Genomic DNA, 18,952 nt, shown 5'->3' with positions numbered 1-18,952 from the left:
TGATGGTCTGTACGCCCGTTGAATGGCTTGACTTTTGAAACTACTGCAGCAGGAAGTGAAACCTTGCGAAATGCTGGAAATTATGTAGTTTGAAGGACCAGTCATAGCTCTTGAGTTCTGCATTGGGTCTGCGTTGGGTCTGCTTTGCCTCAACGCATGGTTACAATTTTTTGGAGGTGAACGTTGCATCTCTGCGTCGGTCGTAGAGGGATGCAATGCCTCTGCAAAGTCCTCTGCGTCATAGGTGCGCAGTAGCATAAACCTTGCTTTACAGGCTCACACGGGGCGTGTCTGTGACAACCAATCACATCTGTTAAGAGAAAGCATCACACCTAGCAACAGGGTCGACCCATATGTTTTGTTTTACCGCCCTGCCATTCTGTCGCACTGTTTGTTTGGTTGTTTGTTTTTCCTATGTTACCCAGGAGTGTTGTTTGTCTACCTGAGTTCATGTGAACGCAGCCTGAAGGTTCAGAGTTCTTCAGGAAAACACTTAATAGACATTGACTTCTGTTTTGGGCAGAGTATAGTTAGTTTAATATTTTATGTATGAATTTATAAATACCACAAAAGTGTTACTTGTGTGTTACAAAATAATATGCAATTTATAATATAAAATACAGTATCACTACAGCAGCAGGACTTTTCCTCAAAACTGGACCTATAGTGTATTATTCTAATTACACATGTGGGAGAAACATAGCAGACCACCCTGCCCCCACATGTAATGTGTTTAGAGCAGGTCAATCATCTTTGTGCAGAGATGACAACACCTCCACCTCCAACCGCCTCTAAAAGTGAAATATTCAGGCTGCAGCAAGGTCGTAGGGTTCGTTCCAACGTTGGGCGGACACATGTGAAACTGAGGATTTCGGGTCCTCTGCCAGAAGGTTTTGAGCGTCACCAACACCTGTGTTTTCTGCATCAATTCATGGTGTTAGAATCCTACATTTTGTCAAAGTCCTCTGCTGCTTTCATGTTTTATTAGGGATGTAAAAAGGGAAAGTGTCCCCTGCATTCCTTCCTGAAATCTACGCCTATAGATTTACTGTCACATTCTCTTCCAGAGCTTTAAACCACAGTCATTTCCTCCATGCTGTAACTGAAGCCACAGACATGCAAAGTTGCAAACAGTGGCTCACAGACTCTCCTTCGCAGGTGATCTGCTGTATCACCTTATAACAGAAAAGTAGCAGTGTCATGGTTGTAAAAATAAGATGCAGCAAAGTGAAAGCTACAGAAATCCAGGACATGTCAAACCCACGAGGAGCAGGAGCAGCAGGAAGACGGCTGCCTGTGACAGAGCGCCAGACGGCTGCGGGGGCTGACCTGATCTGGCTGCAACTGGTCGGGTGAAGATGTACGGGTGTTCCTACGGATGAGACCCGGAGAATATGGTGAGAATCACTTTGTGTTGTGCATGTTAAAGCATATAAATGATCAAACTGCTCTTTGATTACACACCATTGGGGAACACTTTACAAAGCGTGACAGAGTTTGATACTGATTTACAACAGTACAGCAAACATGGTAAAGCAGTTGCAAACAGGGACGGCTCTGCAAAGTATTTGTTGGTGTATTTAACGAAGCTCTATGCAAAATCTAGAGCGTTGTCTGAGTTGTCTGCAACACACAGCTAACAGCTAACAGTGCTAACTCTATTAAAAGTGCTAAACAATGGCAACAGTGATGGTTTTAAGATTATTTTTTTGGCTTTTTGCCTTTATTGTATAGGACAGACTAAGCATGACTGGGGGAGAGAGAGGGGGATGACATGCAGCAAGAGGCCGCAGGCTGGAATCGAGCCACCAGGCGCCCCCAAGATTATGCTTTTAACCAAGGGGGAATGTGAGTGTGCCCAGTACACTTCCTTGATGATGCCATCCCGGTATCAGCTGTAGCCACCACTTGAGTGCAGTGCAAAGCGAAGAAAATGAGCTAGCCATTGGGACGCACACATGCACTAACATTTCAACCAGGACAAACCACAGAGAAGCTCTGATTACAAGAGGGAGCATGACTTCAGTCTCTGCTCAGGATGCCATTACTCCACTATATCTTTACATAGCAAACACTAGCTACGTTTCCATCCAAAAGTGATTTGAATCATTGGGAAATGTACATTAAAAGAAATATGAATCCTGTGTGTTTCCATTAAATGTACGGACTTTGGTGTAAACTACGAACTCACGCGAGTTTTCCACAGAACCGGAAACAAAACACGTCTTGCATTCTTCTTCTTCTACGTTTTCTGGCGGTTGGCAACCAGCTTGTAAATGCATTACCGCCTTCCCGACCCGGAGTGTGGATATCACCATGGAGAGAGGTGCACTACGTCAGACTTAATTCAAACATAACTGTTTCCATCCCCCGTTTTGCAATCAACATTTTTTTGAATCAACCAAAACCCTTTCCATCATAATTTTCCGATGCGATATTTCTAGATGCGCATCTAAACAGGCTGATGGAAACATGGCTAGTGGTTTGCTGCTATATTAATGCTCTGAATGTGTCATACAGAACCTAAAATATGTTCTGACATCTGAGTCAGACACCAAAAACAAACCCAGAACTCAGAAGATGGACAAAAAGCAAACATGTACATACACAGTGAAAATTATTAAGTGAAACTAGTCAGTTTGATCATTTAAAACTTTTCTGTTTAACAGCAAAATAACTGGCAACTATGTCAGCGTAACTTCCACAAAAAACCCCAATGGGATTTTATCAGCCTCTTTAATGGCCATCACCAGTTGGTTATGTTGTTTGTTAGGTTTCACTTTCCTTAGGTTAAGGCACCAAAATGACATGGTTAGGTTTAAAAAAGATCATAGCAGGGTATAAACTGGCAGAAATCCCTTTCTGGAAGAAGCTTTAAAGGTAGGATCTGGAGGATTTTCAAACAAAAAAAAAAAATAGACATATACAAATGAAATCCTGCTTAATCATCACCTATGGGCTTCTACTCATGTGTGGTGGTGACTCTGTTTGCAGAGCTCCTGCCCTTTAACTGTTTTTTGATGTTTTTGTGAGCTCAGGCCGCTTCTGGGCGGAGATTTCCCCAGCCAATGAGAGAGTGCAGGTGCCGTGCCCGAGCATGTCCGAGCGTGCACCAGCACGAGCCTTGCCTGAACCTCTTCTGTGAAGCCTTCTTCCGTACCTCCGTGCTCCGTACACCCAGGAGAAATGGCGGATACAGACGTACCCACGAAGAAAAGGAAATTCAATGTGAGTGAGGCAAAACGCCGAGCCGATAAAGCACGGGCCAAAACTCGTGTGAATATCGGGGTGGCTTTCACCCGCTTTCGAGCATTGAAGGAGAGGCTCGGGATGTACAGCGACATGGAGTTGGCCTGCTTTCTGTTGGATAGGTAAATCCCAAATACAGGCCGGTTAGCTCGTGCTAGTTTGTTAATTTATCAACTTTTCCATTACAACAACTGTAATTCCTACGTAGTTTGTTGTGGAGGCTAATTCCGACTATCAACCAATGCAAACAACTTTACGTTTAGGTAATATATGGCTTGATGTAGTGTGAGGATTGAGCTTTGAATCATTTTGTGTAACACACAACTGCCGGGAGGGGTAGGGGCAGCACGCAGTTGAGCCTGATAGGAGGGGCCAAATTTGAATGTGTGTTTACAAACAGCAGCTGGAAAATCCTCCAGACTCTACCTTTAACTTCATGGGCTGATGCTGACCTTCTTTACCTAATGGTAGGTGTGGCAGGTCCGTACTATATCTCTGATGCTCATCACCGCTGATAACGTCCATTTAATGGCCTGATAACAACCAAAGTGGCTATAAAATCTAAACTGGGACTGAATATCTATGTTACGAAAAGTTGAAACCTCAGCAAAATGATTTTCATTCACTGCTAAAATCCGTGGAATCAATTTGTCTCCTCAAAGGGAGGAATCCTGTTTTTACTCTCAACTCATCAAATGCTGCCACTTTGTCAAGGAACCACACGGACACGGACACATGGAGGCACCCTTCGTAACAGTATGATACGCACCTGGCGGCAGCAGTTTGAGCGTAGTATGAAGACTGAGAAAGTCTGTATAAGTTTGGCAGGAAGAGAGGGGAGGGGAGGTGGATGGATCAGACAAACACCAGACTTTCATCCGGGGGCCCGCTGTTTGTTTCCCGTGAAAAACCAAAATAAAGTATAAATAAGTATAAATTACCGTAGTTAATTTTCAGCATGCTACGCAAATGATGGATGTCACATGATGTTACATTACCTCAGTAACATCTGAACATATTGTCGGCCAAACCATGATATATTTTTCTAAACCTGACCGTGTGCTTTTGTTGCCAAAAGTAAACCTAAAAACAAAGTGACTTACCTTCTCTGTACGTTTATTTTGAAAAAGATAGGATGCATGTAAGGAGTGGAAAGTACAGTATGCATTTCATATGAAAATGGAAGCATAGTTTGAAAAGACACAACATATGTAACGAGCATCAATTGGCACCATCCCTGAAAGTCCAACACAGACACCGGAGGGAATGTAGTGCATCATATTTTGACGTGCAGGTCCACTGACAAAGCAGCAGCATTTGACGAGCTGAGATGAGAACATGTCGGAAATTAATAGAAAAGCCAGCTAAAGACGCAGACGCTGCTCTGGTGTCGTAACATTATCACATAGAGACTGGTCTTACCAAGGGTGGACAGATGAGACTGATGGGGTCAGAGAAGCTGCTCACAATCATCTTTCCTCCCTCAGGCTGAAACTGTGAGCAGAAGACACAGAGAATTAATTCATGGAGGAAATAAAAAAGTTCTGTATTTTGAGATATGTTGAAGGTTTTTGTCGTAGTTGTAGTAAAAAAATACTGATTAATAAAAGCCGTCCTTCCTTTTCATCTGCTTCTGATCTACAGCTTTCTTCTGTTAAATTATTCATTGTATTTAATCCTGCTGTGACATTTCTTCACATAATAAACCCTTGTGAACTGCAGGGGGGGTGATTGTTGACCTTTAACCTCCTGTGCCATTAAATACAAGCAGCGTGACTCATTGTTCACCATGTTGTTCCACAGTCCTTTAGCCAGCTCCTCGTGCCCCTTTATGGTGAAGTGGAAGCAGTCGTGAGTGAAGAAGGTCATATCGATCTTCCCGTTCTGCTCAGGGAGACAAAACACACACACTGGTGTAGATTTACTGATGGAGTGTGTTGTTGATTTGTGAAACGTGACTTCGCTCTCACTCTCAGCCTTGTGTTAACAAGCAGCTGTCACTCGGCATCTTAATGATTCAATCATTACTGTGCTGAGTGTCACACTGATTCATCTCCTGACATCTCTGCCACCGTGATGCTGCTGTGGCCTTTGGAGTGAGGATTGATTACCGGGAGGCGGGGAGGGTCAGCGTGTTTCAGGAAGGGCTGGAGAACGACGGCAAAGTCCTTCCTGAAGAAACGATCGCTCAGCAGCAGCGTCTCGAGTCTTTTCTGTCGATGAGAGAAACACAAAAATCAATTCATAGGAACAACAAGCATGAAAAAAATGTGACAGAGTTGTTGGCATGAAATCAGTATGCCGTGTTTTGGGGTCCATACACAACTTTGTACATTTAGTGTTTGATTAGTAGATGCACTTTCAAAATAAAGTGAGTTATGATCGCACAGGATAGTCAATAATGATTTAAAGTGTTGTTTCCCATCATGGATAACATCCACCTTCCATTAACTGAGAGGTATTAACTGTACCTGGAACTCCAGATTGACTTCTATCAGCTCCCGAAGCTCAGGAGACTTGGCTACTGGCTCGATCAGGCACGAGCAGAAAGACCTTAATTAAAGGAGATTGCAGGAAGGGCCACAAGAAAAGAAAGAAAGAGAGAGAGAGGTCAAACAATCACGGGATAAACTTGAGGAATCTGGTGCAGAATTAATTAAGTGGTGTAAAATGTTTGAAGTAACTCGTGAGATGTTTTTTTAATACTCAACATTGCAATACAAAGAGCACAAAAAGGGCCAGGGCCACATGTAAAGTACGTATACAGTAGTTCATGCCTCTGCTGCAGGATTTGGCTTCTTTAAAGATGCCCTTCATGCGTTCTTCACTTCTTCTTTCTCACTAAAAAAATCCAGATCACTGTATATTTTTCAAAACTAAATACTGGACACTAGATGTCTCCTACATTACAAAGAGGTCCATTCTTAGTGTTCATGCACTGGAGCGTTCACAGTTTAACAGCACACTTATATAAGTTGTGTAAGAAACCTTTTACTGCGGACATCGTGAAAAGTCGTAGAAGTTTTTAAAACCCTGATGAAGACGTGCAGTGGCTGAAACGTGTTTGCCCTTTAATGATTTAGCCACTACAATAAAGGATTTTTTAATACTTCCTTCCTAATTTTCTATATTTCTGGAGGGCCTGGATTGCCTTCCTGTGTATCCTATTATTTCCTGTTCTTCATGAGCACCCAACACCAGGTTTTGATCTACATTTGATTATACAGAGCAACCAGTCGTCTCTCTCTTTTCCTAAGGAAGTGGAGTTTTGTTCCAGTCATCCAGATGAGTTAGCAAGCTTTGAAAAATGAATCAAAACTGTTGGCCAGCATCAAAATGTCTGCTTGTTGCATGTTTGGGTGTCAAAATCAATATTCCAACAGCAGACTCAAGAAGAGGATCATCACCGTTTCAGAGCAACAAGTGTGTGTGTGTGTGTGTGTGTGTGTGTGTGTGTGTGTGTGTGTCCTGGTTGCTCCTAAAAACAAACAGAACATGTAGGTGTCGTCGCAAAAACCTTCAGTTTTAATTGAATCAATATTAAATATTCATGTTTATTACCTACACTAACCATTTAGGTAAGTTACTATGCAAACATTGCTGCTGAAACACTGGTGCCATCTATGGCTGCAAGCTATTAAATATGTGGACTACCACTGGACTGAAGACACATTAAAACAATCTCTGTAAAACAGAAGCAGAATTTATGTTTGTATAACAACTCAAACTTTCAATTTCAAGCTAACTAGCAACCTAGCAACACAAGATGCAGTTTCCTGTTAGGATGTAGCGTTGATTCATCATAACCCAAGCCTCATACGGGTCCATGTCATTGGTCCGACATCCGATTAGTCCGACGGTCCGCGGTGCTGAACGGCTCCTGGCGGGCGTATTTCTGCCTTGATGGTGCGCCGCGACCGGCTCTGGGTCAGCTGGCAAAGGCTTGAGGCGAAGCAGGCTCACAGCTTATTTGTTTGTCACTTTCTTTTTCATTTTAACCCACACCATGATCTTTTCCTGACCCTAACCAAGTGGTTTTTGTGCCTAAACCTAACCAGACCTTAACCACAGGGCGTCATGATGATGTCGGAACGGACTTCGGAACAATGAGTTTAATATGGTCGGAACAATGGGCTGTTCCTGCCTCATACATAGCAGTCTTGTGTCCTTGTCTTTGGTTGGGGAGGATTTCTGATTTCAAGACACAAATCAATCCATGTCATGGTGTTTGTTGGGTTTTATGAGCTTTTTCTGAGATTTGAAGTTTAAAAATGGTCAAACGGTGTGCATGGGGTACATGCAACTCTGACACAAGGTATCCTGAGAGGCTGGGCGACCAGGTGTATTTTTTACACTTTAAACCACATCTCAAGCGAGAAAAGTGTCTCCTTTGGATAAAGTTGTGTGGTAACGTTAGACCACAACATCAACTCAACGTGAATAAGATTAACAATGATGTCTACATCTGTTCTAAGGTAAGTCAACATTGTGTTTGAGGCAACATATTGTCACTTTGCTGGAAAGAAATATAAAGTTATCTTTAACATCTCTAGCTAACGTTAGCTAAAGTTAGCCTAACGTTAGCTCCTAGCTGCGTTGTTCATCATGTCACCTTGTTTGCTGGGAGTTCATTAGCCTATTTTGTTCTAGTTTTGTACTTTGGTGATCGTACATCATTGTTAGCTGTTGTCCAAAGGGCTCTAGTTAAGCTAACGTTAACTTCTGGAGCTTAGCTTCATTAACTTATCTGTAATGGCAGAGATAACAAAGGTTGGCAAACGTTATGCTGAATGATTCAGTGTAAATACTGTAGCACCAAACTAACGGAGAGACACTCTTGGTAAAGATGGTAAAAAGGCCGTTATCCTTTTCTCATATTCTGAGCCAAAAACCTTAACTTCAGTGGCACTTTAACTTGTTGTCTTTGATGGTGACTAGGGCTGCCACGATTAGTCGACTAATTGAAGACTAATCGACTATTAAAATAATCGGTGACTATTTTAGTAGTCGACTAATCGGTTTGAGTCATTTTTCATAGAAAAGTACTATAGAAGTACCCAAAATACTCTTACTGCAGCTTCTTACGTTCAGATATTGGCAGCTTTACACACTCTCCCGTGACACTGAACTAAAACCCTTTGGCGTGAGTACGAAACAAGACATTAGATGACGTAATTTTGGGGTTTGGGCAAGACAGGCCGACATTTTTCAACATTTTAACACATTTTTCAATGAAATGATTAGTCGACTAATCGAAGAAATAATCGACAGATTAGTCGACAATGTAAATAATCGTTAGTGGCAGCCCTAATGGTGACGGCAACCAGATGCGGTTCACAAGCGTACACTGTGACCTGTAAATTTTGGCTTGTAATTTAAGCTTTTCATCGACCTTCTCAACAATAAAATGATGAATATATCCCTCCAATGCGTAGTTTAGGCCCTTTTGGTTACTTCTCAATGACATCTGATCGTTATGTCTCCAAAAATCATCAGTTGCCTCCTGTGAAATGCCGTGTACTGTGACACCTGCCATAGCGCCGCTCACTGAATGTTGATAGTTTGTCCGAGTGAGTGGAGGGGGCGTGGCTTAGCCATAGGTCAATTGGTGACTCTAAATTGTCCGTAGGTGTGAATGTGAGTGTGAATGGTTGTCTGTCTCTATGTGTCAGTCCTGTGATAGTCTGGTGACCTGTCCAGGGTGAACCCTGCCTGTCAAGAAATGATAGCTTGGACAGGCTCCACCCCGCAGCGCCCCCTAACAGGATAAGTGGTTACGGAAAATGAATGAATGAATGTTAAGAATGAGTGTCTCACCTTTGGAGAAGGCACCCTGGGGTGGGCTTCTGCACCTCCCTCAGAGTCTGCATGGGCAGGATCTGCACGACATTAACGATCATACGAGGAACCTGAAGCACAACATGAAGAAGACGCCTGCGCTGAATCACCGCACCATACTGAAACCTCACTGAGACCGAATGTCTCTTGTTTCCTTTTTCTTTCACTTTACCTCATTCATAAGCATTTCCAAGGAGACGGTGATATAGTGAATGAAGTTATCCACTGAGAACAGAACCTGGAGAGAACATGGAGACTCTGCAGAGATTAATAAACACATCTGTCATTCTGTAAAAAGCCTTTTTTTATTGAAGTAAATGAATTTCAAAGAATAGAAAAACAGACCTTATCTTTGCAGTAATCACAGATGTCATTCATGCCCATGAGAATGGTTAAAAGCTTCCAGTCCTCCTCGAAGTTCAGACCCTGAACAAGAGACAGCAGAGGGATGAGAGTTTTTCTACAGGAACACTTTAATAGTCAGCTCTACAACCTTCATCATCCCTCCGTTATATTTTTTTTTAAATAAACAGGATATCACTGTACCTCATAAGCTCTCAGCGTGTCGATCAAATGTCTCGTCTGACCGGGGAGATTGCTAGAAGAACCAAACAACAGCATATGTCATAATCATCATAAATACTTAATAACACAAAGAAGGTCACAGAGCGCATGTTGTGCCGATCGAAAACAGTTCGTGTCACACTGATGAGTCATTACAAGGTGTTGTGTCCAGTCACAGCCAGGTTGAAGCCTGTCTCGCTGATATGAGCCTGCATCCCGTGAACTGTCTTGCCGGGAGCAGCGCCGAGCAGATTGGGATTGAACAGCTTGATGATGTCTAAAAAACACAAGTGGAAGAGAAACATGTAAAGATGATGCTGTGTGTATTTTCTTTTGCTGACTTCGGTTTATTGGGTGGTCTACACATATCAAACACTTAAATGATTTTTAAGATATTTTTTTAATCAAATTGAAGACAGATTTTTCTGTTTCTTATTTAAGCATTGCAGGTACAGTGGCTTGCGAGAGTATTCAACCCCCTTGGCAGTCTCTTTATTTTGTTGCCTTACAACCTGGAGCTATATCGTAGGCAACTGGACTTGTTTGCATTTCTTGAACACGTTACGCCTCTCATCCAAGAAGCTCCTTCAGTTCTAAATGACTGGTGCGAAGTCACAGGCTTTAAACTCTGTGTGGGTGTGAACCCTTACAGAGTTGTTGTGGTTACATGTGAGTCGTTGACCCACCTGGCCACCATGTAAGTCGTTAGGGTCAGGTGGGACCAGGTGTGAAAGGATGTGCAGTCGTCTGGGGAGGGATCCCAAGACTGCACTGTTTAACAATGGTCGATCCAGCTTGACGTAGATGACTTCTTTCACGCCTCTTTCAAAACATCTTCTCTGGACAAGATGTGAACATGCTGTCCTCAAAAAGGTGTCCCTTCTCAGCAGTATCCCCAGCAATGTTCACATCTGGGCCAGAGAAGAAAGATGGTTTAAAGCCTGCAACTCCGCATCAGTCATTTAGAACTGAAGGAGCTTCTTGGATGAGAGGCGAAACGTCTTCAAGAAACGCAAAGCAAGTCCAGTTGCCTACGATATAGCACTTAAGATTACCATGACCTGGATGACTGAGAATCTTGGCAAACATTTTACAACCTGGACTTTAAAAGGAATTATGGGGGATTTGTATCATTTGATTTACACAACATAACTCCCACCTTGAAGATGCAAGAGTCAATACCGCTTAAAGCCACCTTTTGCAGCGATTACAGCTGCAAGTCTCTTCGGGTACGTCTCTATGAGCTTTGCACAGCTAGACACTGGAATTTTTGCCCATTCTTCACAGCAAAATATCTTCAGCTCCTTCAAGTTGGATGGGTTCTGCTTGTGTACAGCAATCTTTACGTCATACCACAGATTCTCAATTGGATTAAGGTCTGGACTTCACTGAGCCATTCCAGGACATTCAACGGTTTCTCCGTAACGCACTGGAGTGTTGCTTTAGCAGTGTGTTTAGGGTCATTGGCTGCTGGAAGGTGAACCTCAGTCCCAGTCTCTGGAAGACTCAAACAGGTTTCCCTCAAGGATTTCGCTGTAATTAGCGCCATCCATCTTTCCGTCAGTTCTGACCAGGCTCCCAGTCCCTGCTGATAAAAAACATCCCCACAGCATGATGCTGCCACCACCATGCTTCACTGTGGGGATGGTGTTCTCAGCATGATGAGAACTGTCCCTTCTTCCATTTGTTTGAGGAGTCCGTTACATAAAATCCAAATTAAAATCCATTTAAATTCCAGGTTGTAAGGCAACAAAATAGAGAGAATACCAAGGAGGGTGAAGACTTTCGGAAGGCACTGTGAATATAAAGTAGTATGAATGTGGTCCCATGCAGAGGTAGATTATAGGAATAAGGTTATTAAAGTGAGTCAGTTTAATCTACAATTTACCAACAAGTAATCACAAGTCGTAGATGTAAAGAGAACTTTCACATAGAAGAGCTCGACTCACTTTTACAAAAAGAAATTAAAAGATGGATAAATGAAAGTAGATAAAATGTTTGTGGTGATCAAGACCGCAAATTCAAGACTATTTAATGACTTTTAAGACCTAATTATATTAGTACACTCACAATAATACAATAACACAATAATGTGTAGTTATTGCAGAGATATCGTCCCTGATTCAAACATCTTACTTGCCAAAGTAATGACATCCTCAAATGACCCGTAGCCTCCGATGCTGCAAGATGAAGAGATGTGACAGAAAATTCCATTAGTGCCAAAACTAAATATTCAGAATATTTTACAGCAATATCTACAAACTGAAAATATAAAAACACTCTAAAACAGTCTCATCTGGGGCGTCAGTGGCTCAGTGGTAGAGCAGGCGCCCCATGTACAAGGCTGTTGCCGCAGCAGCCCGGGTTCGACTCCAGCCTGTGGCTCTTTGCTGCATGTCATTACCCCTCTCTCTCTCCCCCTTCACACTTAACGATCCTATCTATCCATCCTAAAATCCATCTCTGATTTAAAAACACATATGTTTGACCGCCATTTTGAAACCATGTAACATATCAAAAGCATGCACATCACACAGAAAATGTTGGTGGTCCATAGACCATCTGATAGCAGGGGTCAGGAGCACGATGTGTTGAACTCACAAGTGCCACTAATCTAAACATGTGCGGCAGACTGCAGCCTGAATAGTTAAGCCAGAATGCCTCTCCGAAAATCAGGGGCTCCTTAAAGAAAATCCAGGGTACAGAGAAAACCAGAAAAAGAAAAGGAGCAGAGAGGTGATGGCCAAATGTCTGACCGAAAAACATGTGAAGAGGCAGAGCTGAAGGTGAGAGCTACAGTGAAGACACAATTATCATATTAAACTAGAGGACCTAAGGTGTCCATCGCTACCAACCATGTTATGCTATTGCGTCGCAAACTGGGCCAAATAACACCCCAAACCTGTGCTAAATTTTGGAGAGGGAAAAAGGAACATTGCCATTTTTCAAAATAGTGTATTTGAATATTTCTGCACACTGGGGTCCATAAACAGTGTTTGAATTATGTACACTGGGTGTAACTGGACAAATGAGACTTGACAGCCATATACTCTTTACACTGTTTCAGTTCTGCACACGATTTGACCGATATCTAATTAAAGAAGCCCTCAAGACTCAATGAATAAATGAAGAAAACTTATTTGTTCTCTCATGAATTGATCTTATGTTATAACACCCTGCAGTCATTTCTACAGTCAGTGTTTGGCATTACTTACTAGGTTAGGGACACACTTGTGCCCATGTGCATGGAAAGTTTCAAAGGTTTGAAAAGGTGACATGTTGTGTTCCACCGTAAGTATTAAGTATATGATTCTGAATATTTTAAGTCAACATTTCATAAGAAATTATTAATAATCATTCATATTTAAAGTAGAAGTGAAATTTAGAAGCACACTGACTTGTCCCTGATGTTATCTGGCATTATCAAAGGGCCCTCAGGCTCAAAACTTTAACACAAAATACAGTTATATGGCACATTTAATGACTCTATATGTATCACTATTTGACAAAGGCGCAGCGTAGTGTAGAGTTATGAGTTCTACTTATATCACATGCTGTCTACATGCACCTCTACAGTAGGAATTATTATCTGCATAGAAGACCCAGCACATGTTTCACACATAACTTCTGTTACCTCCACGAGACGTGACGAAACTCAATGGGAATCCCGAGGACAGTGGTGGCGTTGGCACCTATGGCCGTCTGAAAGGGAAAGACACAGCGTCTGATGAGATTATATCATCAGAGCCTCGACAAAAGAAAGAAATCTCGACTGTGTGTCTGTTTCTTTGAGGAGGTCAGTCCGTCCTTTAAATGACATCTGTTGCATTTCTGGTATTGTCAGCTGCACTTTGTATCTTTGTAAACATGCTGTAAATGTAAACTGACATTTACAGCTGAGGTAGGCAGAAATCTGGGAAAGGGAAAACAGAAACAGCAGAATTTTGATCTAAGCCCCTCCCACCAGATGACCACGGGCATATACATGCGTTTCATACAGTAACCCAGTGTTTCCCAAACACTGATTTATTTAATCCCATTTCATTGTATAGTTGTCTGCAGCTCATTCACTTGGCTCCTTCTTGCCCTGCTCTCTCTGTTTATGAGACTACAAATTAGCTAGCTAGCTCGCCACTCCACGGTCTCTCTGCCTCGTTACCTGCCGCTGTGGAGTGCTTTGCTGGGAGGAGAGCGGGCAGCAGTTCTGAGAGGTGGTCCATCAGTGGGCAGCTCTAGAAGCTTGAATTCGGCCAGCACAAACCCTCTGGCGCTGGGCGTCACAGCACGCTGGTGGCCAGGTCTGTCCCATGTAATGGCAGCAACAGAAAGTTTACTGATCCAGTGGGAAGGAGCTGGAGTTTGTGCTGGCTGGAGGTCAGTCTCTAAAGCTTCTGCCCGCTCTCCTCCCAGCCAGGTGGTCTGTAGCGGTGGGGTGTGCGGTGGAGGACACACTGTGATTCAAGGCTTTAGCTAACGTTTGCTACATAAACATGAACTTGAAGCCACAGCCGTGAGCCTTTGGCTACGGTTAGCAGAATGCTAAACTATTAGCAACATTTTCTCTCCCTCTCTTAAACCGGTGGCTCCCAACTGGTGGATCAAGGTCCAAAAGTGGGTCGTGGGCTCATTCTGAACAGACCGCAAGTGACTGGCAAACTTGTCAAGTTTGTAAAAAACACTTTAGTTTTGAGAACAGTAAATTTCCGACACAGAGCTTTTATTGTGAAAGGCTGTTTCCTTTGTAGAGTGAGTGACTAACAGACAGCAACACCAAAAACAAGTATCAAACTATGTGGACCTTGAACTAATGAGAAATCTGGACCCTGTGGCTGGACCAGTTGGGAACCACTGTCTTGAAGCTTTGACTGAAGCTTTTAAACCCAAAGTAAACTGCCTTGCTTTCACAATTCACGTTTTTGCTTTTTAAAAAAGCCAAAAAGCAAACTGAGAACAGTAGTCTGGCTGCACTGCTGTCACTGCAACATTTAGTCATCATGACTTTAATTGCATATTGTATTATTTATACTGTACTGGCAAATAACACCTACTGTCAGAGAATCCCCCAAGGCAGCGATGACTTTGATATCTGCCGCCTTCACATATTCAACTGGAGATGGAGACGCGAAGAAAGAAGAAATGAATCAGAAGTTTCAGCTCTCAAGTAATGGATTGATGTGAGGCTTGGTTTGGGGATGAGACCTTGACAGACCTGAGGTGGGGACAGAGTGAGAAGGACTCATGTCTGGACACTGGAACACAGGATGCTTGAAGCTCACTGGTCGAGTTTTCTCTGGAAACTCCTGACGAAGAAACAAGAGACACTTCATCACTGTCAGGCGTCAAACTTTTGAGTCTCCTCTGTTCAGATAAGACTGAATGTTTTCTATATAGAGCAGCTTTGAGATTAAACCTGTCTGATAGCCAGCACAACGTTAGCTTTTCACTCACTGACCCTTTGCACTCTGTCTTTAGTTGATGTGTGCATACTCCAAATACCTGCTGGTCCATGTGGTCAACCTGTGCCTCTTATGGTAAAAGTAGGTTACTCATTGTTACACAGTTTTGCCCATTGATAAAGCTACCAATCAATCAATCAATCAATCAATTAAACGAGGAACAGAATTTAAAGCCAGAGAACAAAATAATATTCTGCCATGAGAATTAGATGTTAAATAGTATCCAGTGTCTAACAATGACAGCACTTTTATAGTCAGTGGTAAAAACATGTGTACAACAGTACCTTGTTGAGGGCCTCCTTGCTGTAGTGCCGTATCCCCTCCTCATACTCCCACCACCAATCGTTGCCTCAGAGAGAAGAATTATTCCCAAAGTGTCCATTTAAAACTTTTTAAAATGGCCCAATAAGCTACTGAAAACACTGCTTTATAAATTAAACAAGTACTTTTACAACCATTTACAGCACAAATAAAAGCTTCCATAGAAACAGGTTTTCTCATAAATGTTTTTTGTTACCAGATGATGACGTTATAAACAATCTAAAAAACAGGCCCTGTTTCAGAGGCTGTTGTAACAATAAATACAGGCACACAGCCTCACGTGTGCTCTGCCCTCCTGCTTTTTCTAGCACTTACCTTTGACAGAGCGGGACGTGAGCATACATGTTGCCACGGCGATCCAAAGCCACTCCATAGTAGTGCGTATGGGCCAGTCAATGGGTCACCCCTACAGACTGCACAATGTGATGCTCGGCTTTACAGCTCTGTCACTTTGTCTCGCCCACCCTCTAAAGCTGAGTGACACCCCGCGGGTCCAGTGGGAGCCGTTCAGTCTGTGCCAGCAATACAATAACTCCTAACAATAACTCACAGGTTTTCATATGCATGTTTCATTTTAAAGTGCTGTAGTATAGGAGCTGACTTCATCAGGAGGTAGAGGAGATGGTGGATGGTGTGAAACCTCAGGGAGATGCCTGTCAAGCTGCAGACAACTGTTGGAGGCCAACAAACATCAAAACTGATTGTGATTTAGTGAGTCATTGCTGTGTTGACAGCTGCTTTTCAGGCACCAAATGTGGGTGTTTTTTTAGGGACCTGTCGCTGTCTCTCCAGAGGAGGAAGTGCCATGACAAGCGGTTGTTTTTTACTGACATTGCTTCGCACCCTGAGGGATCGGGGCCATGAGAAGTGGTTGTTTTGAACCAAGACAATGCTGCGTTTCCTGCTGGGGTAATGTCACAAAAAGTGGTTGTTTCTCCTTGAGACATCACTTGGTATCCTGAGGGGATGGTGATATGAAAAGTGGTTGTTTTTAACTGACAAGTTGCTGCGTTTCCTGCCAGGGTAGTGCGACAAGCAGCTTTTATTTTGTACCGAGACATGGCTGTATATCCTGCCGGGATAGGGTGATGAAAAGCAGTTGTTTTTGACCGAGACATTGCTTTGGATCCTGAGGAGATGGGGCCGTGAAAAGCGGTTGTTTTAAACTGAGACATTGCTGCGTTTCCTCCTGAGAAAGTGCCACTAAAAATGGTATTATACCGAGACATGGCTGCATATCCTGCCAGGATAGGGTGATGAAAAGCGGTTGTTTTTGACTGAGACATCGCTTGATATCCTGAGGAGACGGGGCCATGAATAGCGGTTGTTCGTAACTCAGATATTGCTGCATATCGTGCCAGGATAGTGCCATGAAAAGCAGTTGTTTTTTACCGAGACATTGCTTCGCACCCTGAGGGATTGGGGCCATGAAAAGCGGTTGGTTTTAACCAAGACAATGTTGTGTTTCCTGCTGGCGTGGTGCCACAAAAAGCAGTTGTTTTTAATCGAGCCATCACTGCATATTCAGAGGGGATCGTGCCATGAAAAGCGATTGTTTTATACCAAGACATTGCTGCATATCCTGCCAGGATAAAGCCACAGAAAGCGGTTGTTTTTGACAGAGAAACATTTCCTGCAGGGGTTGTGTCCCCAAAACTAGGTATTTTAAGCCAGAACATGATCTCTTCCTTACCACAACCAAACGGTTTTTGTGCCTAACCCTAACAACACATTAACCACAGCGTTGTTGAAAGTTTCAGTGTATGTGCTACATAGTAATGTACAAGTGCAACATCACCCATGGTTTGCAGAAAGGTACAATGCCAATATTTTTATAGGTTTTCAACAATACAAGGTGTGTGACTTACCTTTAACATTCAAACAAGGAAGAAAACATTCAAAACAATCATTAAATATCTGTATATCATTTATTAATTTCTTTATAAACTTGTATTTGCGATGGTAAAAATGCAGTCGTCTCGACCAGTGTTTTATTTTAGACAAACTGTGAGCTGTGTGGGGATCGATGTGTGAACGCAGGTCTGGAATCATTTCTTATCGTCTCGTCCTTTTTTGACTTCATGCAGACGTATTGGCAGATCAGCTCTAACAACAAGCACACACACTGTGGAACTGAACAAATGGACTTAAGAGAAAAAAAACTGAATGTGGCAAAATCAGAAGTTTCTAATTTGGTTTTGATAAATACTGTACGGCCTAACCATGGCTTCATTTCTCAGATTCAGGTCCATCTGAGCTGAGAAGTGTAGGCAGAGCTCCAAGTTGGACTTTTGGTGAGGGGGTGGATATTCTCACAACAGCTGAGGTTGTGTTACAAAACACACACACACACGCACACACACACACACGAAATCCTCATCGTCTTCCTCTTCCTCTAACGTAGAAACAGTGTAGAGTTTGAGGCGCTGCTTTTTTTAAGGCTGCTCCAATTTCTGCCTCAGCTGACACAAAGCTTAATAAACTAAAAAAAAAAAAAGGCGGATGAGAGGAACTGTAGAGATACAAAACACTAGAATGAAATCAAAGCCTGATGATGGAAAGATATCACACAAACATATAGAACATCTTCAAAAACTGTTCTCTGCTTTCTGTCACTGGACTGTATACATCACACACACATCTGTTTTTCTGACGTTTTCTCTTCAGATTAAAGTTTAAAAAGCTTGTGCACTCTGCTCTCGCTGTGCATGGGGAGTGACAGAAACGTCTGTATGAATTTTAAAACAGGATCTGCATCAGGGATGAGGATTCGGTGACAGCTTAGTGACTCTGACTTGAGCAGCTTCGCGTTCTTTGTCTTGTTGAAAATGTAACAAACAACCAGTGTGCTCAAACTTAAATGTCTATCCAGAACTAGGGGTGATACCAAAATATCTACAGATACTGAAGATCAATTCCAGCCTCGATGGGATCGATACCAAAGTAAAGGATCAGTTGTATTTCAGGAGTAAAACCGTTGTTCCGTTTCATGAACACATCCAGTGCACGTACTCTTCGCTCCTTCACTGCTGTTGTCGTATTGTGTGCACTCAAACATACAGCACACTGCGACTAGTTTAAATCAACACGCAACTGTAGTGATGGCTGAACAAATAATAAAGAACAAGAAAGAGAACTTGGAGCTGCAACAGAAAAGAAGGCAGGAGGAGGGAGATGCTGGTAGAGTCGTTTGACAGAGGCTCAAGTAAAGAATATCCAGGTATACAGTAGTGAAAATAATATTTTAGTCAAATAGGATCCTCAGCATAGGTTAATTTGACATTTTTAAACTGTAATTGGTCATTTTTAGCTGTTACTTTAGCAGATTGAGATATGCTTTAATGATCAAATGTATTGATATCAGTTTGGGAAGGTAATGTTTATTCGGATATACTGGCACTACGGGGGGAGATGATGAGACAATGGAGGCTGCTGCTGCTGCCCAGACTGGAGTCGACACCATCATCATGATGTTGCTCCAGGGACATGAGCACGCCTCAGCGAGTTAAACACACAGAGGCAGA

At 42.6% G+C, this 18,952-nt stretch overlaps 1 protein-coding gene across 1 annotated transcript; it reads right to left on the bottom strand.

Annotated features, from left to right (window-relative positions):
• Nucleotides 1-508: 508 nt before the first annotated feature.
• Nucleotides 509-15,897, bottom strand: LOC117271115 (phospholipase B1, membrane-associated-like). The gene is made up of 16 exons (XM_033649219.2): nucleotides 15,744-15,897; nucleotides 15,392-15,456; nucleotides 14,861-14,951; nucleotides 14,700-14,758; nucleotides 13,286-13,353; nucleotides 11,788-11,831; nucleotides 9,808-9,928; nucleotides 9,634-9,685; nucleotides 9,433-9,513; nucleotides 9,260-9,325; nucleotides 9,067-9,158; nucleotides 5,721-5,802; nucleotides 5,361-5,462; nucleotides 5,038-5,133; nucleotides 4,672-4,743; nucleotides 509-1,372 (listed from the first exon to the last, which is right to left on the bottom strand). The coding sequence occupies exons 1-16, from the start codon at nucleotides 15,799-15,801 to the stop codon at nucleotides 1,235-1,237; spliced, it is 1,287 nt and encodes a 428-aa protein (XP_033505110.1). The 5' UTR covers nucleotides 15,802-15,897; the 3' UTR covers nucleotides 509-1,234.
• Nucleotides 15,898-18,952: the final 3,055 nt, after the last annotated feature.

Source organism: Epinephelus lanceolatus, chromosome 13 (genome assembly GCF_041903045.1).
Source record: "Epinephelus lanceolatus isolate andai-2023 chromosome 13, ASM4190304v1, whole genome shotgun sequence".
Classification (NCBI taxonomy): Eukaryota; Metazoa; Chordata; class Actinopteri; order Perciformes; family Serranidae; genus Epinephelus; species Epinephelus lanceolatus.
Note: the sequence above shows the minus strand (reverse complement) of the source record. Positions and strands in the feature narration are given on the sequence as shown.

Excerpts from the sequence above, each read along its gene's own strand:
- LOC117271115 (XM_033649219.2), bottom strand. The coding sequence starts at position 15,801 with ATGGAGTGGCTTTGGATCGCCGTGGCAACATGTATGCTCACGTCCCGC. Across the intron at positions 9,514-9,633 it reads ACACGCTGAGAGCTTATGAG|GGTCTGAACTTCGAGGAGGA; the intron begins GTACAGTGATAT and ends TCTCTTGTTCAG. Across the intron at positions 4,744-5,037 it reads AAGGACTGTGGAACAACATG|TTTCAGCCTGAGGGAGGAAA; the intron begins GTGAACAATGAG and ends TTCTGCTCACAG.